At 39.3% G+C, this 27,014-nt stretch overlaps 1 protein-coding gene and 1 pseudogene across 2 annotated transcripts in view; one reads left to right on the top strand and one right to left on the bottom strand.

Annotated features, from left to right (window-relative positions):
* Ccdc3 (coiled-coil domain containing 3) overlaps positions 1 to 27,014 on the top strand; it is a 107,503-nt gene that overhangs the window by 69,395 nt on the left and 11,094 nt on the right. The window contains exon 3 of one of the 2 annotated variants that reach the window (XM_048812669.1): positions 16,897 to 23,152. The exons of the other annotated variant lie outside the window; for it this stretch is intronic. Within the exon in view, the coding sequence (XP_048668626.1) occupies positions 16,897 to 17,010 (114 nt within the window). The 3' untranslated portion in view covers positions 17,011 to 23,152. Of the gene's footprint in view, positions 1 to 16,896; positions 23,153 to 27,014 lie in introns of those variants that run through there. 2 annotated transcript variants of the gene reach the window in all.
* Positions 19,565 to 20,092, bottom strand: LOC107150242 (annotated as a pseudogene).

The following is a 27,014-nucleotide window of genomic DNA, read 5'->3' as shown; positions in this document are numbered from 1 at the left end:
ACTCCAGAGAAAAGACAGATCTTTGGTTCTATCTGGGTTGGTATATTATCAGTTATGTTTATTAAAGTTTTGCATCGATTCTTTCGTTAAATGTTCAGCAGGTACTGTGAGTGACAGTGTGGCTAGACAGGGACTGAGTGAAGACACAGACCCTGGTGGGGATGAAGAGTTCCAGAGACTACAAGCCTCAGGATGTCGAGGAACAAAGAAAGTAAGAGGATAAGGGATCTGGAAGGATGGTGATAGACGTCAACCCTTCTATAACTGACTGTATACAGAGTACTGTGCTGGATTTTTGGCACACTTTGAGACATTTAACTCATACTAACCCTATAAAATGTGATGATTATGATTTCCAAGTTACAAGCATGGGAAGATTAATTGGTCCAAGTTTCCCAAATAGTCCATGGCAAATGTACACAGTCTGGCCCCAAAGCTCAAGCTTCTCATGCTGTACTACATTCACTGCCTCTAAAAGGGTGTGGTCAGATTGGGATGCAGAGTTTTGAAGGTGGACTAGTTCCAAGTGATTGCATGGATTAAATATTGGAGCTATCCCCAGGAGAAAGGGGCTCAAGCTAGGAATGGATGAAGGCCACTATAGGTAGCATTGCTGGATGCACTGTCCACATGATTACTGATGGGACAATGACAGGACTTGGGGAGAGAAAGCTGGGGACCAGGTAACAAAAATACTCAAGTGTGGGCTGGTAATCCAACAGCCAGTAAGTGACAACATGAAGGGGGCAGATAGCAGTATAGTCAGGTGGTCTGGGTCCCAAAGCTCAACAGTTCCTTTATGTGGTTGGAGGAGGAATAATTTGGAAGTGCCATTGTTGGGGAAGAAAAATGGGAACCTTTTCTCCCAGCCTGAGGGAATGAGAAGCTGTGTTTTGGGGAAAGAGCCAGACTTCACCAAAGCAGGCAGAAGCAAGGAGAATACTCCTTGGGGACTTCCTCTCCCTACTACAGAGTTTCAGGACTTTGGGAAGGAGAGGATCCAGCATTGTGCTGGGTCAAAGGCATAACAGATAAAATTGGAGTAAGAGTAGGGCAAAGGGTAGAAGACTGAAGGAGTGAACATCTTGGTCTCCCTAAATTCCTCTCCTACAATCATGAGGATAAACAATGGATACTCTACTGTCTATTGCATTGCCAACATTTTTGGAAATTGTTATGGGATTTGAACTTACAAAGCACATTAAATACTGTGGGTTATCCCAATAAACCATCAAGGCATGCATACAGATGCCTGGTTTCTGATCTAATGTGTTAGGAGAGCTTTGAAGTCACAACTCCATCCTGACAAATGGAAAAGCTAAAAACAACAACTCTTCTATCTTTTAAGATTTGACAGAGAAATGAGGTCACAGGACAAATTGTTGCCTCCAAAACTGGAGAAATAAGTTGGATACAGGGGATTACAACACACTGAAGCAGAAACTCCCAAGGGAGCCAGGACCAGAGAAGACAAGCCTGAACTGTAAAATTGACGAATTGCTGGAGGCTCAGAGTAGACAGATCTGAGAGTTCAAAACTCCAGGTGGCCCAGTCACAAGAGCCCCGTGCTTTTGCGAGTTTTACCTTCAGCTCTACCAGGTCCTCATAGTAAACACTGAAGGAAAATCCCCTGTGCTTCTGGCAGGAGGGGAGAAAGAGGAGCCCTTGTGAAAGATGCCAGAGCGGTGTTTTTAACAAGTCTGCCCTCAGGAGAAGGTGTTTAACTAGAGCCTCACCTGCTGGGGAAGGGAAATACTCAGTTCTATCTGGTTCCAGTCTTCCCTGTCAGTTCCAGCCATCCTGTCCCAAGAGGAGAAGACCTATGAAGTTTGTGTGAAGGTCACAGGTTCACTTAATCCTAAGACTAAACAATGCTCTCCTTCACACAAACCTGACCACTACACTCCTAAGGTCCAACTACTGGGGTTGGGTTTTATGTTTCTTTCAATAATGGGGATTGAACCCAGGGTGCTCCTCCACTGAGTTACACCCAGCCTATTTTTTATTTTGTGACGGGGTCTCACTAAGTTGCCCACACTGGCCTTGAACTTGGGATTACTGGTGTGGAGCACCACACCTGATACTATCACAGCTTCTTTTTACACAGCATATCATGCCCACCCTTCACTGGAAATGCATACAGCATATTGGAAGGCAAAAAACAGTTTAAAGATGGGGAGCAGGCATGTTGGATTTAGAAGACTAGGAAATTTTTTAAATAAACATAATATGCTTTAATGGAATATTGGATGATATACAAGAGCAGATGAATAATGTAGACAGAGACATTATCTTAAAGACTCAAAAAGAAATGGTAGAAATCAAAATCACTAATGGAAATGAAGAAGGCTTTTAGTGGGATCATTGGTGGCATAGTCATGGCTGAGGAAAGAATGACAATAGAAGTTTCCAAAACTGAAAAGCAAAGGAAAAAAAAAAAGAAAGATGGGGAGGAAAGGAATAATTTCCAAGAATTATGCGACTACAAAGATGTAACATATATGTAATAGGAATACCAGAAGAAGAAACAGAGAAAGGAGTACAAGCAATATTTTAAGCAATAATGACTAAGAACTTCCCCAAGTTAATGTCAGATGCCAAATCACAGACACACGGAAGTTTGGAGAAACATCAGGCAGGATAAATGTCAAACTATTCCTGGGCATATCATATTTGAACTTCAGATAATCAAAGAAAATCTCTTGAAGTCGGAACAAAACAACACCTTACCTATAGAACAGCAAAGATAATAAAGCAAACTTCTCATAAACCATGGCAACCAAGAGGATGGAGTGAAATAAAGTGATGAAAGAAAAAAGCCATGAACCTGGAATTCTGTGTCCTGTGGGATTATCCAGCCAAAAATGGAGTAGAAATAGGCTTTCACAAATGAACCAAAATTTTTTTTGTATCTTGTAAGAAATGTCAAAAGAATTTTGGAGGGATGGAAAACTATAGCTCAGAAACTTGGATCAAAATGAAGGATGCACATCAGAGAATAAGTGAAGGTCCAATAAAAATGGTCTTATTCTTAATTAATCTGACAGATAAGTTTGTTCAAAGTCATAGCAACAACATATTGAATTACACATGCCCTAAGCTTATAAGTGAAATGAACAACAGCAGTGATACAAGATATGGGATTAGGAATCTTTTGTTGTAAGGTACTCATACTTGCCAGTCGGTATAATGAACTTGGATTGCTTGACAATGCATGTTAACAACTCTAGGGCAACCAATAAGTTTAAAAAGTATAATTGGTATGCTAAGGAAGAAAGCAAAATCATAAATCACTCAATGACACAAAAGGTAGAAAATGCATGGAAGACAAAAATAGGAAGAACTATACGTCACAGAAAACATTAGCAAATTATTATAACAAAGACAGATTGTTAAAGTGGATCAAAACAGCAGATTATGCGTTCTTCTCAAGCCCATGTGTAACATTTATCAAGATTGGTCTAGAATGTGCTCTGAAACACACATTAAAAAGTGTTAAAGGAATGGAAATACGGTGTGTGTTCTCATACCAAAATGGAATTAAACTAGCAATAACAAATAATAGGTGAAAATTTCTCAAATACCTGGAGATTAAGCAACATTGTCTTGTGTGTTATTCTGAACTAAGAAGAAATTTAATACTTTGTTATATTGTATTTTAATTTGTTGGATGCAGGGAAAATAATACTTAGGGGGAAATGAATAGCTTTAATGCATATATTAGAAAATAAATGCCTACAATAATAACCTAAATTCCATCTTTAGAAACTAGGAAAACAAAGGGCATATTCAATCCGAATCAGCAGAAGAAAAGAAATAATGAAAACTGAAGTAGAAATCAGTGAAATTGGAAACAAAACCTGGTTCTTTCAAAAACAAAATAAAACAAAAGAACAACTACAAAAAACTAGCAAGCCCCTAGCCTGGTAAGTAAGGAAAGAGTGAGGACATAAATCAATATCAGGAGTGAAAGAGGAGACATCACCAATTCTCTTTTTTTTAATATATATTTTTTAGTTGTTGATAGACCTTTATTTTATGTATTTATATGTGGTGCTGATAATGGAACCCAATGTCTCACACATGCCAGGCAAGTGTGCTACCTCAGAGCCCTAGACCAATTCTTGAAAGATAAAATCTGCCAAAACTCAGAGGAAGAGATACTCTGAATTGTCATATATATTAAGGAAATTGAATAAATTAAAAACCTCCCAAAATACAAAGCACCAGGTCCAGATGTGTTCACTGGTATATTCTAAGTATTTAAGGACAAAATCATACCAGTTCTATAAACCTCTTCTAGAAGACAGAAGCTGAGAAAACACTTCCTAAGTCATTCTACAACACCAAGATTACATCAATACTAAAATCAGACAGGGACATACCAAGAAAACTACAGACTGTTATTGCTCATGATCATAGATGCAAAAATCAACATAATTCTCTTACAACTCAAATCTGACAATTTAGAAAAAGTTATACACCACAACCAAGTGAGATTTATACCAGGCATGCAGAGCTGGTTTAATATTTTTTTTTTAAAGTAATCTGTCATATCAACAGACTGAAGAAAAAAAAGTCATATGAATGTAGCAATAGATGCAGAAAAAGCATTTGAAAAAAATTCACACCCATTAATGATAAAAATTCATAGTAAGCTTGGAACAGAGGGAAAAGTCTATTTCAATGAAGAACATCAACAGAAAATATTTAGCTGATATCAAACTTAATGGTGACAAACTCAAAGCTTTTCTTCTACAAATGGGAACAAGAGGAGGATGTCTCCTGTTATTGCTACTTTTCAATATCATGTTGGAAGTCCCAGCTAATCAATAAGACATGCAAAGGAAACCAAAGGCAAACAGATTGGGAAGGAAAATGGAACTTTGCAGATGATAGGACTTATGTAGAAAATCTGAAGGAATAGACAAAAAAAAAAAAAAAAACCTCCTAAAATTAGTGATTATAGCAAAACTGCCTAATATATTTAATATACAAAAAATCAACCACTTTTCTATATACTAGCAGGGAACAAGTAGGATATGAAATTAAAACATTCTCATTTAAATTAACATTCACCCAAAATACAATATTCAGACCTTGTACATATTTTGTTAGATTATACCTGAGGAATACTACAAAAGTCTGACATCAAGAAATAAATGGAGAAATATTCCATGTTCATAGATAGACTCAGTATTGCTAGGATGCTGTGTTTTTTTTTCTAATTTGATATATAGGTTCAACGGAATTGCAATAAGGCAAGTTATTTTGTGGGTATTGACCAACTGATTCTACAGGTTATATAAACAGGCAAAAGACCCAGAATAGCCCATACAATATTGAATAAGAACAAAGGTAGAAGGCTGACACTACCTGAACTTCAAGTCTTTTTAAAAAATATTTATTTCACTTATTTATTTTTATGTGGTGTTGAGGATCGAACCCAAGCTCTCGCATGTGCTCCACCGCTGAGCCTTGAACTTCAAGTCTTAATGTAAGACAACAGTAATCAAGAGCATGTGGTATTGGCCAAAAAACAAACAAAAAAATCAATAAAATAAAGAGCCTGGAATTTGGATTCCAAAGAATCCAAAGATCAAATTTGTTTTTTGACAAAGGAACAAAAGCACTTCACTGGAGCAAAAATAATCATTAACAAATGGCATTGCAACAACTGGATATCTACATGCAAAAAAAAAAAAATTCTAGACAAACCTTCCACCCTTTACAAAAATTCACTCAATAGACCCAAATGTAACACACAGAACTCTGAAAATTCTAGAAGATGACAAAATAGGAGAAAATCTATGACTTTGGAGATAGCAATGACTTTTGAGATGCTAAACAAAAGGCATCCATGAAATAAATAAGCTGGAATTCATTAAAATTAAAAACTCCACTCTGCAAAAGATAATGTCGAGAGAATGAGAATGCAAGTCACATTGCAAAAGACATCTGAAAAAGAATTGCTTTCCTTAAAGTTCTACAATAGGAAAATGAACAACCTGCTTTTAAAATGGGCAAATGACCTGAATAGAAAACTCAAGAAGATATATTATTGGTAAATTACCTTATGAAAAGATGTTCAACCTCACATGCCATCAGGGAAGCCAAGTGTAGCAATGAGATGCTACCACAACACCAATTAGGATGGCCAAAATTCAGAACACTGACAACACCAAGTGCAGATGAGGTTCTACAACAGCAGGAACTCCAGTTCATTGCTGGTGGGAATGCAAAATGGTATAGCCACTTTGGAGACCCTCTGGCAGTTTTTAACATACTCTTATCATATAATCCAGCAATCAGGCTCTTTGGTATTTGCCTAAATTGAAAATTTTCATGTTCATATAAAAATGTGCACACTGATATTTATAGCAGTTTTTTTTCATAACTGATAAAAGCTGGAAACAACTGAGATACCCTTCAATGGATGAATGGCATCTCTATGACATTCTAGAAAAAGCAAAGCTGTAGGTACAATAAAAAGATTAGTAGTTTCCAGGGGTAGTGGGAAGGGAGGAATGAATGGGCAGAGTAGAAAATTTTTAGGTCAGTGAAAATATGGATACTAAGGTTTTTGACTATACATTTGTCAAAACCCACAGAAGATACAGCACCATGAGTGAGCTCTAGTACAACTATGGGCTCTAGGTGATAATGATGAGTCAATGTCAATTCATCAACCATAACTAATGGGCTAGCCATAGTGAGTAAGTTTGTGCACACACAGGGACAGGGTATATGGGAGTTCTCTATACTTTCTGTTCACTTTTACTGTGAACCTAAAACTGCTCTTGAATTTAGGATATACTCTTTTTTGATGTAATGTTTTCCTACCCAATGACGCAGATCCTCTGGATGGGGAGGATCCCAATTAAGAACTCCTGCAGACGAACACATAGGCCACCATTCCTAACGGTTTGCGACTGCCCCTCACTTGTCAGAGTTTTACATCCATTTGTGCTCATCCCCATGAAGAGTAAGACTTGGCCCAGAGCCTGGAATGAGCACATTGCACAGAATCCCTGTTCTTACAAGTCCTTCTTGCTTCAAATACCCTCAACAGCATAGATTTCTCAACCTCAGCATTATTGACATCTGGAGATGGGTGATTCTTTGTTATGGAGGCTGTCTGGGGCATTGAAATGTTTAGTAGCAACCCTGGTCTTTACTCTCTGATACTAAGAGCATAATCCCCTAAGTCATGACAACTAAAAAGATCTCTGAACACTGTCAGATGTCCCCAGGGGTTGAGAACCATCACTCTAGAACATGGTGTTGGCTGTTAACCCAGAGATAGCAACCACAGTCTACTGAGGCAGTTGTTCATTGCACAAGGAAGACTATAAATAATATCCCCTCCATGTCTTTACCATCTGACTAAACCACAGAAATGTTAACGAATCAAGGGCAATTTTCATTCCAATCATGGAAAGAGAACGTTTTCCATAGTCCACAACATTAGTTAACAGAAATTAGTTAATAATTCCTTGAAAATGTTATTTATTGCCCTATTTAACATCTGCAAATTATTTTTGTGACAGATACATCAGATTTGAGGGCTGCCCATAGCGAGTCAGTGACTTATTATCACCAAATAGAAAAGAACTGAAAAATGTTACCCAATTTCCTGCAGAAACTATTTTATAATCTCTTGTCCTGGACAGCTTTTAAAAAAGATTAGAGACCTATTTGATGAAAATGGATTGGCGGAAATTGAGTGTAGAGCGTGGGCTAGCTGACACCGGGACTTCTAGTCTGACTCTGCAATGATGGAAAACCAAGGAACTCCCAACTCATCATCTCCCATTATCAGATATAAGTTCTTGTACTATTATTTTTTCTCTGCAGACCTCCCTCTAATGTCTTTTACCTTCATCTAATTACAAAAGAACATTTTTAGTGGCCAGATATGAAACAGAAAATTCTTTGTCATTCTGGCTTTTCTCTTCTTGTGCGCTCCAAATGTTACCTTGCCCCACGGCCACCTCATTCTTAACTTGTGATTGTTACATTTTCATGTAATGCTTTACATTTTTACATTTGACATCATCCTGCCCCACCGAGTTCCATCACACTAGCACCATTACTCCCATCTTAAAAAGAATCATCTCAAGAAGTAAAGTTCACCAGCTCGGAATCTTAGATGAATTTGACCTTGAGGCATGATGGACCCTGATGGAGCTTGGAGCAGGGATGGAATCTGGTCCTGGGGAGTCGCTGAAGGTGAGGGGATCATGCAGTCAGCAACAGTGTAGCCCACCAGGCTCCTCTGCAAAATCCCTTCCTGCAGTGTGGCTGAGAGTGAGCATATGGCCGAGACAGGCAGAGTGGACTCTGTTCCCCAGGGTCTGTATCTGGTGTCTGAGTAGGAAGGTGCCATCCCTCAACCCAAGCACTTGGGCTTCACAAGCACTGTGACAGCCTCTCAAGCAGAGGTAGCCATCTCATGAAGTTCTTCATCCAGACCTCACAGCCCCTGAGAGAAGGCAGTCCTGCTCCTTTTTGGTAACCTTAAAGGACAGATGATATAACATGACAGGCACAAAAAGTAAAACGGACAGGGAAGCAGTGATTTATTTTCATGTTGAACTTCAGCTTCGTCTAGTGAATTGGATAGTCCCAGTTGGCCTGGTCCCTCACCTGCAATTAAGGTGATCTGGATGCCCCCAAATTTGCTCCTTCCTCTCCCACGGGGTCAGGGGTAAGTAACTTTCATAATAATGATCCTGTGATAGAGACCTGTCTGTCCCCTCACTTTGGATGTTGGTGTGTAAACCCCTTCAATGGAACACGAGCCCCTTGTGACCTCAGCTGGCTCTGCAGGAGGACCGACAGTCCACAATTGCTGCTCCAGGGATGGAATGATGAGAACCGAGGACACACGGGCTTCACACTGTACCCCACCAGGCTCCTCTGCAAAATCCCTTCCTGTAGGGAGGCTGCACCGGCCAGGCTGGTAGATGAGTCAACTTGGATGAAATTATATCTCAGCAGTCAGTGTTAAATAGTCACCTCTTAGAGGGATTCTAGAAGGAAGATCACTGAGAGTATTGAACCTCTTATTTAAGAGACAAATTTGGTGGCTAAATGCAGTCCCGCGAGAGGCAAGAAGATGGTTCACTTCATCTCACTGATCTCCCTACCAAGGATGCTAAGGATCATAATTCTGAAGAGGGCTGGAGGGAAATTTAACAGAAAACTGAGGAAAAAAAACATCATTTCAAACTTTCTTTTCCTTTTGCTGTTTTCTTTATGCTGTTCTTTTCTCCCATGCCTGTGATTTTTTTTTTTTTTTTTAATAGATTTTGGCTTCCTGGGCTCTCAGAGAGCAAGGACTGGATTTGGTATAGACAAACGTTGGAATGTCTCGCTGTGGCACTGGCTGTCTTTCCTCACATGCCATGGGCCCCAGTTGTCACAGCACCTCCTCTAAGCCCGGAGTATGTCTATATTAAGTTTTATTTGGACAGCGTTGCTTTGCCATTTCCTTGGCTGTGTCTTAACATGCTGCAGCCCTGGGTGTGCACACCTGCATTCCTTGACATCTCCCATATGCCCCAGCATCGCCTTGAGGTTGGAAGAAAATTAGACAGTTACTTAAGACTTGGCAACCTTCATTTCTTACAGACCTTTCTCCACTGCGGTTCCTGTTCTGAATATTGTGTGTGTTTGAGATTGATAGGACCTGAACATCTTGTATGGGCTTTTGAAATGCAGATTGAATTTCACTTGAATTGGAAAAAATTTCTGTTCCAGATGATTCTAATGGGGTCCATGGGATTCTAATATGGTTTGAATTGGCTTAAATAGAATCAGTGTATTCATTAGGAAATGAGCCACAATCCCTCTGGAGTGTTTTAAAACAGTATATATTAGAGAATTCCTTCCTAAGCTTCGATATTATTGTTCTTTATTTATGTGGTGGTTATGATCATTTGTAGAGATCTCTGTTAAGTCAAAAGGAGACCTTTTCTTTTTTGCCATTTTGTACCATAAATAACCTAGTTTCTATTAAGAAATCAACTTTTTTTTTTTTTTAAAGAAAAAAGGAAAGAGGGCTGTTATAAGAGACTTAGGAGCTGAAACAATCATTCAATTACGTAGGCTTTATCTGAATCTCGATTTCAACAAACCAAATACAGTCAGACTTCTGTGTCCTCAAGTTCCATACATTTGCAAATTCAACAAATCACAGATTACACTCAGAAAAAAAATTGTATCTGAACTGAACATATGCAGATTTTAAAGAATCATTATTCCCTAGACAATAGGACAACTATCTACATAACATTTGTTTTAGGTAGTATAAGTCATCTAGAGATGATTTAAAATATAAAGGAGAATGTGCATTGGTTATATACAAGTCCTCTGTCAGGCTTGAGCATTTGCAGATATTGGTATCTGCAGGGGATTGGCTCCCAAACCCCTCTCCCCCATTAAATCCCAAAAGATCCATGGTATACTTGCATAGGTATTAGCTATATGGACCAGTTATTTAAACTGTGAAATTAGTTGTTTGCTTTTTAAAATATCCTTATCAGCTACAGGTGCGTCTTACAGATGAGATCTGGGATTTCCTTAAAAATACTCAGCAAAAAATAGTTAAGGGCAAATGGAGAGATGAAACAAGGCAAAAATGTTAGGAATTATTGAAAGCAGACGATAATGGAAGTTCACTGTACTAATCGTTTTATGTTTGGAAATTTCCATAAAAATATTTTTTAAGAGACCTTTGGTGGAAATGAAAAACAGGAGTGAACACATTTCACACTGACTGATGTGAAGAGGAATAGAAACTTGGGAGCCCTTTCTTTGCTGCTAAAAATCTTAAAATACATTAAGTTGTTTTGGGGGGTACTGTTTTACTCATCATGCTAGTGCCCACAGTTTTCCCTAAGTTTTCTTCATGTATTTTTATCTTTAGAAGTATAATAAGTACACTTATTAATGTCCTCATAAAATGTCCTGTGATCCCTAGTAATACTCCATGTCCCAAAGTCTGTGCCGCCTGTTCTGAGCTTTCTTCTGCTCAGTGTTTACATGATCTTTTTTTTCCATTCCTTTGCTTTCAAACTGTTCATGTCTATGAAAATAAACAGCCTTTGTGTCTAGTTTGATAAGCTGTTTATTAGTGTTTAGCCCACTCATATGTAATGAGTGGGTTTAGTCTACCATTTTGCTCTTTGCCGTTTTCCATTTGTCTCAACTGTTATTTGACCTTTATTCTTGACTTGTTGGAAAAACAGGATACACAACAAGGAGAGGAAGCCCTCTCAGTATGGATAGATGTAGAATTCTGGGAAGCATAATTACACCACATTCTTTGAATATAGTGCTTTCCCCAGGACACAAATCCAATACATCCTGAATAAGGCTCCCAAGAGCAGCTATCAATGTCACTTCCCACCCCATACATGGAGCAGAGACCAACGCTAAATCACAGCTGCCTTTAAACTCTGCCTATATGTCAGACTATACCATGGACAAGTGCTATTTTTCCTTTGGAGTCTCCTAAAGGTGTAGCTGTTTCACCTTGCCCAGTACCCTACCCCTCATCCAGTATTGGAGCCCTGTCCTGCACTCCAGCTGAGTCATCAGGTGGCCACCTGAACTCTGCTGTGGCCCAGCCTCTCCTCTTAGGAATGGCACCTCAAATACCCCACTGTGCCTACAGATTCTGGAGCCTCGTAAGGCCTGTCCCACTTAGCAAGCTGGCCATGTGGGAGTTTACAGTTTTTTTCCTGCCTGGTTTTTTTTTTTTTTTTTGACCTCATATTTAAAGTTTGAGCTAGTCCACCTATCCCTTGAGCATAGTACTTGACTCTGGGCACAATAGTATGGACTGGAGAATTTGAGATGTGGATTCAGACCATAAAGTGTCTGGGAAAATGTGAGAAATTGTCCAGGAGCATTTACCCTGTTGACAGAGATGACTTAGAGAAGATGGGTTGGCTGTGTACTCTTACCTTGGAAAAGAAGTGGATTTTTTCTGTGTGACTCCAGAGGCAAAAGTCAAAACCACACTTGTTACATCTCCTTATACATATGTGGGTTTACCTTTGGGACAGGAAAACCCACCTATTGCAAAGTACAGTGTGCTTGCATTTGCAGGCCAATGGATGGAGTTAGAGAAGATAATGCTAAGTGAAGTTAGCCAATCCCAAAAAACCAAATGCCGAATGTTTTCTCTTATATAAGGAGGTTGATACATAGTGGGACAGGGAGGGGGAGCATGGGAGGAATAGATGTGCTCTAGATAGGGTGGAGGGGAAGGGAGGGGGCATAGGGTTAGAAATGATTATCCAAAGTACATGTATGAAGACACAAATTGGTGTGAATATACTTTGTATCCAACCAGAGATATGAAAAATTGTTCTCTATGTGTAATAAGAATTGTAATGCACTCCGCTGTCATATATAAATAAAAATAAATAAACAAAAAAATATATAAATAACAATAGCTTACCAAAAAAAAAGAACCAAAAGAAAAAATAGAGTGTATGTCAGGCATGGTCAGAGTAACTTTCCATGGGGGTGTTCTTGGGAAAGCAGACATGAACTTGCTGGAGAATTTGCTCAGGCTCTGCTTTCACAGGTGAAAGGTGTCTTACAGGACCTCAGAAAAGTTAACTTGACAGGTCTAGATTTTTCTTTTCCTTTGTGGTGCTGAGTTTGAACCCAGGGCCTTGTGCATGCTAGGAAAACACTCTACCAACTAAGCTATATCCCTAGTTGAAGCTATTCTTGATGAGTGGGATACAAAGGATTTTAAAGATGGAAAAGGACAATTTTTTTTAAAACTAAGATTGGCAGCCTATTGAACAGAAGCCAAAGAGGCACAAGTACAAGCCAGTGGGGGCGCTCTGACAGCTCTCCCAGTGCCTGGATTCTCAGCCCCTTCGTTCCGTGTCCCTCTGAAATCCCCAGGTCTTTTGCTCCTTGATTGGATTCTGCTGGTACCATGTGCTTCGCTGAGAATACCCCTGTCTCCCAAACCTGCCTTCACCCTTGAATAGTACTGGTGGCCACCTCCTGTTCAACACACAGAAGTTTCTGGAACTTCAGGATGTACCTGTGCTCAGTATTATCTGAGTGCTGCTCACGCCTGCCATGTCTACCTCCCATCTTACAAAACTGCCAAGTCTTCACTGAAAATCTCTAGCTACTCAACTTTATCCTCTTAGATTCTTCACCACGTCCCCCCTAGCTCATGAGACCCAAAGTGACCACATATTTTAGACAGTCTCATACATATTCATGCACAGGACAGAAAAGTTGGAGTTGCAGTGTGGATACTCCAGTTTCAAAGCCCACGGCTCCCTTATGACATTCAGAATGAGAAGTCAGGGATTTGCAGAGATCTGTGGAAAGGCAATGGATTAAGAACAGGAAAATGGATTTCAACCCCAGGCCCCTTGTGGAGTTTGCACCTGGCTGTTCCACTTAGGCTATTCTCAGAATCATCAGGGTTTGGATATTCTTAGGCTAAGTGAAACGTGACAGATTGGCTGCCATGGCAACACTGTTATAAATTCTGTTTTGGCAATGAGTTTTCACTTCGGAAGGCATTCTAGGATTTCTCCTTCAACCCACAGGCCTAGGGTTTCCTAAAGCATAACAAAGCTCATTTCTGCTCACAAGTGGTTGCAGCCTACAGCTAGGCTCTGTGCCTTCACCAACACACCCTGGCAAGGTGGTGGAAAGGCAAATTGGAAATATGAAATATCCTGCTTTTTGTCTCCTCCACTACTTTCTGGGAAATTCAGATGGGTCCTCAGAACAGAGAGCTTCATTTAGAAGGCTGCATAGCCTATGCTAAGGAGACCAGGTGCTAAAAGCAGCAATTGAGGCCAGCACAATTCTATAGCACCTGAAACCAGCCTCCTTCAAGGCACAAAACTGAGCTCACAAATGAATCTCACACTGCTCCATTAATCCGCTGTCTCCCACTTTCCCTACAAAGTGTACCCATTCCATGCAAGTTGGGAGTGTGAGTTGCTGAGTTCAAGGATCCTTATCAACATTTGCAAAGATACACATGGCAGAGGCAGTTGCGTCCAAAGCCTGTGAGCTTGCAGTAGTAGTATTGACTTGTAAAACAGACTGAGGTTCACTGAGAGAACCCAGCAAGTTCCAGACAGGGGGCCAGTGTGACTTCAAGTGCAGACCTTATCATGGTACATAGTATACAAATGACTGATATATATATATTCCAGAAGTAAACCCATCCATTTACTCTATGAAAAACATAATTGGCTTTCATTCTTGCCTCTACAGGATAAATGCAAAAAGAGATTTCCAGAGACATGAGAGGCAAGAGGGGATGCATTACCTGGCAGAGGGATTCAGGAATGGCTTGGTGAAAGTGGCATCAGAGATTGGCCCTGGAGAGGAGAGCATTTCAGTTGGTGGGAATGAGGTTATGCCAGGGGGAAGCATCAGAATAAAGACTCAGGAGTGATGTTTTGAGTGTCCTCAGGGAACAGTGAGACAAGTTCAAGGTGCCTGTAATTTAGGTGCTTGCCAAACAGCAGCAATACCAAGACTCTCTCAGGGCGGCTTCCAGTTGCCTTTGGAAGTTTTGAGCAGACACGCAACATGATGCAAGTGTACCAGCATGTGCTCCCCAAGCAGGGGACATCACCCAGAGATTACTTTCCCTTCCAGAAGAATAGACATACAGATGGTGGGCCGGTGGGGAGTCTGTGGGACTTTCTTCCAATCTGGTTTTGTCTAACCAGTTTCTTTCCTGTGTTCTGAGGCTTTCAAAGCATCCAGATGGTGTGCTTCCCCCAGCTGACTTTTAAAATAAGTGATTTATTCTTCAAATCCAGCAAGGGATTGTCTTTCTTATCTCACTCGGGCAAGGGGGCAGGAAAGGAAAGATGTTGTAAGTTTGTATACTGAACATTTGGCAGGAGGATGTTTTCCCAAGACCAGAAGGCCCCCGGCTCCCTCTCTAGGCTGTCAATTGGCACTTGAGCAAGTGTCTCTTTCTTCACATTCCAAACTATGAGACATGACATCTCAGTCGGCATTTTCTGCCAGATCCAGCCAAAGGGAAGAGGTTTGATAGAAACCGAAGCTCGTTAGGAGTTCTGCAAGCCTGACTCCTCCTCTGTACCACATCCTGGGACAACTTGAGCTCCCTGGGTTCCCGCCTGAAGGCAGCGCAGGGTAGAGGATTGAGGGTGGAAGAGGACGTTGTGGAGAGAAGGAAGCAGGGAGGGCTGCCGGTCAGGGCGGCTTCTGGAACAGAGTGCTGTAGCATGCAACATGGGCTTCGGGGGGGCCCAGCCCTTGTGCACCTCCTAGTTCTCACAGCGGCTCTGACATCAGTTACCCACTTTTGTGGAAGAGAAAAATAGGCTCTGTGAGGTTTGGTCAAGGACATATATCTGCTAAGAAAGGCAGCGGGCAAGTTCTTGGCCAGCACACCTGAGAAACATCTCCAGACACAGAGAAGCTGGGACCAGAACTGGAAGGAGGCCCAGGAAGCCAGGGGTGATGCTGGAGCCTGTGCTGAGTGGGTAGGCCAGGCGGCAGGCTGTATTCACAAGCCCAGCACTTTCACAAGAAGGTAAAGAACAATCTGGAAGAAAAAGCTGATCTGTAAGGAAGCAGAAGCTGAGCAGATGCTAGGAGGAATCAGCAGGGGTGGAAAAGCTTAGGGAGTCAAGGAAAAGGGCCTGGGAGGTGGATGGTGGTGGCAATTGCGTGACAGCTGAATGCACTTCATGTCAGTCAACTGTCCTCCTACCCAAGCCATTAAGACAGTTCATTTTATGGTCTATATATAATTGTTACATTTTTGCATGATGAAAAAGTTTTGGAGGTTGGTCATATCATAGTGTGAATGTATTTAACACTGCCGAACTGCACAGAGAATGGATAAGATGGTCAATACAATGTGGATTTTATCACAGTAAAAAAATAATTTTTTTTTTAAAAAGATAAGGCCAAGCTTTTTCACTGGTCAGTGAAGGCTGGCAGTGGGCAGGGCTACCCGGTTCAAGTTCAGTCAGAGGGCCCTGGGCCTTGGCTGACCCTCACGGCAGACATATGCAGGCAGCCTTGGGGACAGGCAAACAGCACAGAAGGGCTGCAGCTTCAGAGGATGTATGAAGTTTACAAGTCCAAAGGTCACCTCTTCTCAGACTCCAGTGGAATTTGACAGTCATTAAGTTTTTAAAAGCTCAGCAGACTGACTATCCTTCCTCACTCAAGTTGTGTCCTTAATTTGTTTTTAATTGAATACCCAGACTGCTCTCAAGTGGGATTATGGCTGAAGATGAGAAGACGGTCACCTGCAGTGGTGGTTTTAAGTTTTATTGTTTGGTGATTAAAGCCACTATGTCCCAGGCAAATATCTTAACATGTAGTTTGCCCATGTTTTTCTTGAGAGTCATAAGGAGGTGGTTGGTAACTGAGAAGAATGATCTTAGATGGGCTGCAAGTCAATTATTCTCCTTTTAAGACCTCAAATGTTCCCACCAGCATTTGGCCTGTTGCGGAGATATGAGCATAGGGACACAGCCTTTTAGGACAGATGGTCTGATTTCAAGTTCAAGTGGTCTGAGGCAAGTGACTCTCAGAGCTTCAGTTTTATAATCTATAAATAGTGATAAAAGCAAAAACTTCCATCTGGGTTAAGCATCAGAATTTAAAAGGGAATATGTCCAAAACTACTAGCCTAGTATATAGTAAATGCTCAATAAATGATACCTAACACCAGGCTGTCATGAAGCACAAAGGTCCCTAGTCTAGTGAGCTTTCTGCCTAGGTAGATAACCACCCTTCTCCCAGCTGGAGACAGCTCTGAACTGTCTACAAATGATGTCCCAATGCCTCAGCATGCTTAGCAGATGTTCCTTTTTCACTTGACAGGACATACTGATGGGAATCCTTCCTGACCAGCTGCATGGAATTTGTGACTTGTGGTTGGGAAGCCTCAGTTCCACTCATGACCAGGCTCCTGGATGCTGCCTGTCCCTTGTCTAGACTTTCCCTTTTCTGAGTATAGCTTTTCTTACCTAAAATTGGAACTGCAAAGTCTTTGTGATTCATGCAGGATGAGGACTTAGCCACAGCACATGTCCCTGGAAGCTAATGCCATGGCACTGTGTGGGGCACCAAGTGTGTGCTGAGTGTATACAGACAGAACTGTAAGGCACCCAGGCGAATGCAAGAGAAATGCAACCCAAGAGCTGACAATCTCTCCAAAGACGACGACACTTAAATTTGTGTTCTTAGGAATGAGTAATATCTTAAGCATGTGTGAATACACTGTGTAAGTGTTACAAGTAAAACCACAGCTTCCTTTACTCTCTCTGAGTCCTGGGTCCTCCCCAGAGACAACCATTGTTATTATGGCTTGGATCTGCAATGTACCCCAAAGGCCATATGCTGAAGGCTCAGACACCAGCTCATACTGCTATTGGGAAATGGTGCAACCCTTAGAAAGTGGGACCTAGGGGCTGGGGATGTGGCTCAAGCGGTAACGTGCTCGCCTGGCATGCATGGGGCTCTGGATTTGATCCTCAGCACCACATAAAAATAAAGATGTTGTGTCCACTGAGAACTAAAAAATAAATATTAACAAATTCTCTCTCTCTCTTAAAAAAAATAGTGGGACCTATTAGGAGGGATGTAGACATGCCCTTGAGGAGTATCATGGGACCCTTGTGACCTCCTACTGTGCTTCTCAGCCACCATATGTGACCAGCTCTGCTATGTGCTCTCCATCATGATGCTCTGCCTCACCATAAGCCCACAGCCATGGGACAAAGCACCCATGGACTGAAACCCCCCAAACTGTGAGCCAAAATCTTTCCTCCTTTATTTTCTCAAGTATTTTGTCCCAGTGACATAAAACTGACAAACTCATACATTAACAGTAAAAACCTTTCCAGACCTCTGACTAGGACTTCACACACATATACAGGCACCTTTAAAACTTAGTTATGTTTTTTTTTCCATGAATGGTATTATTTATATGACTAGTTCAAAAACTTGATGGGTTTCTTCTTCCCACTTGGAGATCTTTCCCTTTTCATCTTTTTAATTGCAGATAGCATCCCATAGGTTTGATAGACATTAAAGTTGTTCCTTTTTTTTCAATCTGCAGTGATCATCCTTGTTTATCCCCCTAGAGAACATCTGTGCATATTTTTCTACATAGATAATGAGAGGAGAGGAAAATGCAACTTTTATAGGTTAAAGCCATAATGAAACATAAAATTTCATGGCTTTATTCCCTGACTAGGAATAAAAGAAAGAACCAAGAGTGTATTTAAGAAAAAATAATGGGCAGGGAAACTGATCACAGAAGCACATACTTTTGAATTAATTTTTAAAGTTTAACTTTGTAATAATCAAATACTATGTGGTTTTTAATCCATTCAAAATATGTATGGAACGATACAGGTTTCTTAGTATATTTTAAGATCTTTATGGAATCCTTCTGTACTTTAAGAATTTTAGCCAAGATATTTTTGGGAAAAAAAAATCCTATCATGTTATATAACTAATAAAAGCCATATGGTGTTGGTAATATTAACCCATAGCTGACTAGGACAAAGTTGGCCATATTAGACCTTGGTCTGATATATCAGACCTTAGTCTAACTCCTAAAGACAGAGGCAATACCAGTGCATGGGAAGTGCAGGAGTATTTACTACAATATGGGTGAACAATTGATTTTCTGTTCGGAAGAGTTTGACTTATATGCTTGCTTCATGCCTTATACCCAGTTAGAGGCAATTCAAAGATATAAATATGAAAAATAAAACCTTAAGTCAGCGTGAAATTTTTAGAAAAATAATTGGTGACAAACCAAAATACTAAGACATTTTCTTTACTTCTAGTAATTTTGTTTTCCAGTATCAGTCCTAAAGAAATAATTTTGATACAGAAAAATGTGGTGTTTTGAAATATTTAACATTACTTAAAATAGTATAAAATTTAAGAACAGCTTGAGAGTCCTGTAGAAAGTGTATGGTTAAGTAAATTAAGAAATAATCTTAAATGAAATTGTTGTAGCCATTAAACTAATGCAACACCTCGGCTATTTTATGCAATGGAAGTTTTTTTTTAAAACATTTTACCTTTTCTATTGAAATTTTAATAAAGGAGGTAGTGGGGGGAGTATTTAGAGTCAGAACTCATATTAGGCACTGGGGAGAGAAAAATTCAATCAACAAGAGGAGGAATGGAGAAAAGTCAGAGGGAACCTTCTCCACCTTTCAACCTCAAATCAAAAAATCAGGGGAAGCAAAAGATTAGGGGAGAGAAGAAATGGGCCCTCTTTTCAATCTGGCCTCCTGCCCCAGGGCTGGGAGCTAGTTACTTCCCAGCAAGGTAGTGAGAGTTCAGAGGCAGGTCTCTCATCCTATGCACAGATGTCCCTGCTCCTTCCCATTCCCTCCTGGAAAGTGGCCAGGGTTGGCCTCAGCCAATGGAAATGGAGGGGTCAGGGAATGGTGTTCCAGAAATAAGGAAGGGACCCCCCAGTACTGAGCCTCCTCTGGCTGGAGGTGGGCAGGAAGGAGACAGCTCAAATACAGAGCAGCCAGAAAAAGGAGAAGATGGCGAGAAACAGGAAGAGGGAATTCTGCCAGCTGGAGGCCGGGTGACCCTGTCCCAGATCCACTCCTGCGTCCCTGCAGAAAGGCTCACGAGCATTGAAGACAGTTGGTGCCATAGGGAAAAGCACCAACACCCAATGAGAAGTGAAAACCCCTGTTCTCTGGAGCAGGTTGCTGGCCCTGGGGGTGAGGTGGAGTTTCCAATCTGGGATCCTGGGGCTTCTGGCTCCCTCGTCCATACAGCAGGACAACCTTCTCTCTGCTGATGCTAGCTTTGCACATTGGGCACTCTTGCTGCTCTGGCTATGTTTTCAGCCCCTAAGGAAGATAGGGCCAATAGTACAGGTGGCCACACACTGACCACAGCTTCCTGAGCAGTCTCTGAACATACGTTGCGTTCAAAGGTTGCAACTGCCCCGACCTACTGGAAGTCTGGACCTTTAGGGGCTCCAATCCTCCACCTCTACTGATGCCATGGCCAGTTCTGTCCCCTGCATCCCCGAGCCCCCACATACCCTGGCAATGGAAGTTTTAAAACCAAAATTCACAAAAAGAAAAAAAAAACCACACACACACCCTAAAATCACTGTGTTTTAAGAGACAAACATCAGCAAATTACAGAACAGGACTCTCCAGTACTTGTCTCACTCACAGAAACATCAATTTGAACTACTCTCCATGAACAGAAACAACTTCATAAGTGTATCAGAGAAATAAGATAGTTTTACATTACAAACATTACACTGTGCTGCTAGAGCTTGGTGAAAGGGTAGAGATTCACCTTTCCACTTCAGGTTGTATAAGACAACCTAAAAATTCCCTTTTCTCGTCATACTTCCTGTTTATTTGATTCCTCTAGAGAACTCTGACTAACACAGCCCTCCATGGACCCAGTTAACATCCAGTCTAGTAGAGCCAAGTGAAGGACTTCCCCAGACAAAAACCAGTCTTCAAAGACTGTACTAAGTCCCCACTTCCTCAGCTGTTCAGAACACATACCCTATAAGGATCTAGAACAATTGGGAAAGCATATAAACACCAAAAAAAAAAAAAAAAAAAAACCCAACCAAACAAACAAACAAAACAAATGAAGCACCGGTAACTGATCCTAAAGAGATGGCATGAACTACCTGACAAAGAATTTGAAATAATTGCTTTAAGGAAGCTGATCAAACTTCAAGAAAGTATATGAAAACAAGTCAGTGAATCAGGAAAACAATAAATGACCAAAACAAATGAACTGAGAGATTAAAATGACTAAAAATTTCTGGAGCTGAAAAATACAATGAATGGAATGAAAAATGCAAGAGAAAATCAAAAGCAAAATTGATCAAGCAGAAGAAAGAATCTGAGCTCAAAGATGTTATTACAAAGATGTAATAAATATTGGATGTTATTTCAATCTCCAATGTTATGTGGAGATTGAAAAGGAATGAAAAAAGCTTTCTGAATGTATGGGCTCACATGAAGAAAGCAAAATTTTAGTTATAGGAGCTCAAGAAGGAAAAGAGAAAAGAATATGAAGGTTATTTAAAGAAATAATAAGAAAACGATTTGGATAAAGATACAAATATTCAGGTAAAGGAAAGTCAAAAGTCTCCAATCAGATTCAATCCAAATCAAAGACAAACGGGATCCTGAGAGCAGCAAGAGAAAAACAAATCACAAATTAGGGACTTCCAATAATAGAGCAAATTTCTCAACAGAAACTTCATAAGCCAGGAGAAAGTGGAATGATACATTCCAACTGCTAAAGCAAAAGACAAAACAAACAAAAAAACAAACAAACAAACACCTGCTAACCAGAAATACTATATCCGGCAAAGCTACCTGCAGATATGAAGAAGAAATAAAGACTTTCCCAGGGAAATAAATTCTGAGGGGTTCATCAGCAAATCTGTCTTGCAAAAATGCTAATGGAGTTTCTTCATGCGGAAAGAATAGGACATTAATTAGTAACATGAAAACATAAAGGTATAAAACTCACTAGTAAAAATAAGTACACAAATTCAGAATGATATGTAATGTGGTACTTATCTTTAGTATGAAGGTTAAAAAAGATAAAACTATTAAAAAACAATAGCTGCCATAATCTCTTAAGAGAGTCACTGCATAAAAAGATAAAAACAAAATGTGGGGTGGGGTGGACTAAAACTATAGATTTTTTTAAAATGGGATCAGTTATTAGTGTAAAATAACCTATTGTAACTATAGGATATTTGATGTAAGCCTAATGGTAACCACAAAGCAGAAAGCTATCATAGATACCCAAAGGAATAAAAAAATACCCTTGAGAAAAATCATCTAACTACAAAGGAAATTATCAAGAAAGGAGGAAACAATACCAGGAAACAATGAAGAAACAATGGAAGTGATAAGATGCCTTACCTATCAATAATTACCTCAAATATAAAGGCATCAAATTCTCTTATTAAAAGACACAATCCAGGGCTGGAGTTGTAGCTCAGTGGTAGAGCATGTGCCTAGCATATGTGAAGCACTGGGTTCCATCCTCAGCACCACATATAAATAAACAAATAAAACAAAGGTATTGTGTCCTACAACAACTAAGGAAAAAAAAAACTTAAAAAAAAAAAGACATAATCCATTCCAGTGGTTGAATGGATCTTAAACAAGAAAAGACCCAATTATAAGTTGCCTACATAACTTTACCTGTGAGAACATTTCACTTTTAAAGTTAAAAGTGAAGGAATGGATAAAGATATTTTATACAAATAGAAACCAAAACAGAGCAGAGATAGCTATACTGAAATAAAATAGATTTTAAGTTAAAAACTGTTATTATATAGTAACAAAGGGATCAATCCACCAAGATATACTATTGTAACTATATAGGTGCCCAACAGAGCACTTAATATAAAGCAAATATTAATAAATTTGATTTGTATGCAACACAATGAGATGCAATATCCTACTTTGAGCAATGGACGTACTATCCAAATAGAAAAATCAGTAAGATAACATTAGGCTTAACCCATTTTATGCCATTGTTCTAAATGTGGAACACCTATGAAAACTTAAATATAGTACATATCATAATTATATATCAGAATTTATTAATATAAAAGTTATAGGTTATGATTTCTAACCTGTTTTAATGCACATGTATTAATTTCATTGAAATAATCAGAATTGAAAACTTGGAACTTAATGACCAAATGGAAATATATTGAACTATTCAAGAGCAGCAGAATACACATTCTTCTCAAGTTCACATGGCATATTCTACAGGATGGATGTGTTAGGCCACAAGTCTTAACAAATTTAGAAGACTGAAATCATATCAAGTATCTTTTCCAGCCACAAATGGTATGAAACTAGAAATAAGTAATGGGAGTAATTTCAGAAAAATCACATGCTCCTGAGTATACAGAAGTTTATAGAAGAACTTTTAAAGGAAATGAAAAAATATCTTGAGATAAAACAAATATGGAAACAATATATCAAAACTTATGGGATATAACAAAATCAGTTCCAAGAAGGACATTTATAGCAATGAATTCCCACATCAAAAAAAAAAAAATCCCACTCAGCTAGTAGAGTGTTGCCTCATATACACAAAGCCCTAGGTTCAATCCCCAGCAACACACACACACATACAAACACACACACAAAAAAATCCCAAATAAGCAATCTAACTTTACCCTAACAGCAAGAAAAATGAAGGAAATAAAGATCAGAGAAGAAATACATGAAAGAGAGACTAGAAAAATATAAAATATCAATGAAACTAAGATTTGGGGTATTTTTTTTAAAGATAAAGAAGATTGATAAAACTTTTGCTAGACTAAGAAAAAAATACTCAATTAAAACCATAAATAAAGGAGGAGAAGAAATCAGAAGAGACACTATAGAAATACAAAGGAATCACAAAAGACTCATACAAACAATTATATGCCAACAAATTGGACATCTAGAAGAAAGGGACAAATTCCTAAACACATATCACCTACCAAGACTAAATCATGAAGACATAGAAAATCTAGGGCACAGGGTTGGGGTGGGCACAGCAGGAGAAAGAAAGAGAGAGAAAAGAAGTGAAGGAAGGAACTCTGAAGAGATGAGTCATAAGGTAGGAGACTGAATCAGTGGTAAAAAGTCTCCCATCAGAGAAATGCCTAGGACCAAATGGCTTCACTGCTGAATTCTACCATTTAAAAAACAAACCTCAGTCCTTCTTAAAACACTTCCAAAAATTGAATAAGAGGGAATCCTTCCAAACTCATTTTACAGTATTCCCCTGATACAAAAGCTAGACGAGGACACTACAGAAAAAGAAAAGTACATGCCAAAATTTCTGATGAAAATAGATGCAAAAATTCTTAGCAGAAATACTAGCAAACCCATTTCAACACCATGATCAAGTGGGATTTATCCCTGGATGTGAGCATGGTTTAACTTAGACAAATCCATAAATGAAGTATAGCACATGAATGGAATGGAGGACAGAAACCTATGATGGTCTCAACCCACAAAGAAAAAGCATTGATAATTTCAACATCCTTTCATGATAAAAAAAACACTCAATAAATTAGGTATAGGAAGAATGGTGCCAATACAATAAAAACTACGTGACAAACCACAGGTAATATCATGCTCAATGGTGAAGAGGTGTTTTTCCTCTAAGGTAAAAAATCAAGACAAGACCCTCAAGTCTCCCAATTCAACAGTGTGCTGGAAGTCCTGGCTAGAGCAGTTAGGCAAGAGAAAGAAAAGTCCTATGAATTGGAAAAGAAAAAGTTAAATGGTCCTTGTTTGCAACAACATGATCTTATTATAGATAGAAAACCCTCAAACACACACAAAAAATAAATGAATTCAGTGAAGTTTCAGGATATAACATCAATAGATAAACTCAGGAGTGTTTCTACACACTAACAAATTTTCTGAAAAAGAAATCAAGAACGCAGTCCCATTTATAATGGCTATAAGAATAAAAATTCTTAGGAACAGATTTAACAGAAGAGGTGAAACATCTCTACAGTGAAAACTATTGAAAATATTGATGAAAGAAACTGCAGATGACACAAATGGATATGGTCATGAACTAGAAGAATGCAATATTGTTATAATGTTCATACTAGCTAAAATGACCCACAGATTTAATGCAATCCCTATCAAAATTCCAGTGAAATTTTTCACCAAGATAGAAAAAAATCCTGAAATGTGTATAAAATTACAAAAGATCCCAAATAGCCAAGGCTATTTTGTGAGCACATAGCTCAAGGCATCACATTATCTGACTTCAAAATATACAACAAAGATGTAGTAATCAAAATAGCATGGAATAGGGCTGGGGTTGTAGCTCAGTGGCAGAGTGCTTGCATAGTACATGTGAGGCCCTGGGTTCAAACCCAGCACCCCATAAAAATAAGTAAATAAAATAAAGACATGCTGTCCATCTACAGCTACCAAAATAAATAAATAAAACCCAGCGTGGAATAAGAATAGACACATTGAACCAGGCTAACCAAAGACAGTCCAGAAGTAAATCCACACCAACATTCAATTTATTTATTACATTAATGCCAAGAACACAGTCCAGGGAAAGGATAGTCTCTTCAATAAATGGTGCTGGGAAATGAATATCCACAAAGAATGAAATTAGACCCTCATTTTACACTATTTTTTTAAATCAATTCAGAATGGATTAGAATCTTAACTATAACACTTGAAACTGTTAAAAAAAATAAACCACTGGAAAAATTCACAGAAGGAGAGCTCTAGAACATTGGTCTGGGCAAGGAATTTTTTAATTTGAAGCACAGGCAACAAAGCAAAAATAGGCAAAATCGGATTACATCAAACTAAAAACCTTCTGCAAGACCAACAAAATCAGTAGGCTAAAGAGGAAAGCTATGGGATGCAAGAAAATATTCACAAACCCTGTGTCATGTCCCATAATGGGTTAACATAAAAAAATATATAAAGAACTTAAACTCAGCAGCAAAACAGCTTGATGGAAATATGACGAAGGACCTGAATTAACATTTCTCCAAAATGACATAAGTGTCCGATAGGTGTATTAGCAAAGTCCTCAAGGAGGAAATCATGACTCATCACCTACACCTGTCAGAATGGCTAACACCAGGGGGTAGGGGAGGGAGGGTGGGATGTGGGGGCATGTTGGTCAAAGGATATAAAGTTTCAGGTAGGAATACTAAGCTCAAGAGATCTGTTGTACGTTATGGTGAATACACGCAATCACAATATACATCTGAAATTGCTAGAAGAATAGAGTTTTTTTTTAATATTTATTTTTTAGGTGTAGATGGACACAACACAATGCCTTTATTTTTATGTGGTGCTGAGGATCAAACCGGGGTCCCGCCCGGGCTAGGCGAGCACTCTACCACTGAGCCACCATCCCAGCCCCAAGAATAGAGTTTTTGAAGAGTAGATTTTGTGTTCTCACTACAGAAAATAGGTAATGCAGGTTAACTTCATTTAGCCCTACCACAATATATACGTAATTTCAAAACAAGATGTTGCATGTGATGTATGCAATTTTACTTATCAATTTAAATATAAGTTTGAAATTTTAAAAATTTAAAAAGTAGCATGTTATTAACAGGCTAAAAATCTTGCCAGTAAAAAGGAATAAAAGTCATGTTTGGTGAGATTTAGGTGACTATCTTTTCTTAGTAGCTTCCAATTTTTAAAAGATTAGCAAATGATAGTTTTAAAATTTATTATCTCATTCAATGATTCTGCTCTTGAGGACTAACTATGTGTCAAAGAGTAGTACTGAGCTGGGTGCAGTGGTGCATGCCTATAATCCCAGTGGCTCAGGAGGCGGAAGCAGGAGGATCGACAGTTCAAAGCCAGCCTCAGCAAAAGTGAGGTGCTAAGCAACTCAGGGAGACCCTGTCTCTAAATAAAATACAAAATAGGGCTGGGGATGTGGCTCAGTGGTTGAGTGCCCCGGAGTTCAATTCCTGGTTCAACCCCCCCACCCCCACCAAAAAAAAAAGCAGTACTAAGAACTAGAGCCATAACAATAAAAATAAGACAAAAGGCCCTGTTTTGCAGTGGAAGAAATAGACAATTAACCATTAATAAGTAAACCCAATAATGCTACTGAGCACAGAAGCAAGGTGATGACAAGACTCATCAAGGGAAGCCACTTGCAGGATGATGAGAGAAACTATCTAAGAAGTTATACAGGAATCAGGATGAGAATAAGCCTGCCATGCAGAGTGTGGAAGAGCATTCTAGGAAGATGGAATAGCAAACTGTTGAAGCAGTAGTGAGGAATAACTTAGGATTTTTGCATAACAGAACAATAATTAAGGCATATTTAACTTTTTATCTCACAAATAGTATCCATTTTTCATTTGTTACAGGGTTTGGCCAAAACTACATACTTGTTAGGGTTCTGTAATCTAATATTTTCCA

Source organism: Marmota marmota, unplaced genomic scaffold (assembly GCF_001458135.2).
Source record: "Marmota marmota marmota unplaced genomic scaffold, marMar, whole genome shotgun sequence".
In the NCBI taxonomy this organism is placed as follows: Eukaryota; Metazoa; Chordata; class Mammalia; order Rodentia; family Sciuridae; genus Marmota; species Marmota marmota.
This window is presented reverse-complemented; position numbering and strand designations above follow the sequence as displayed.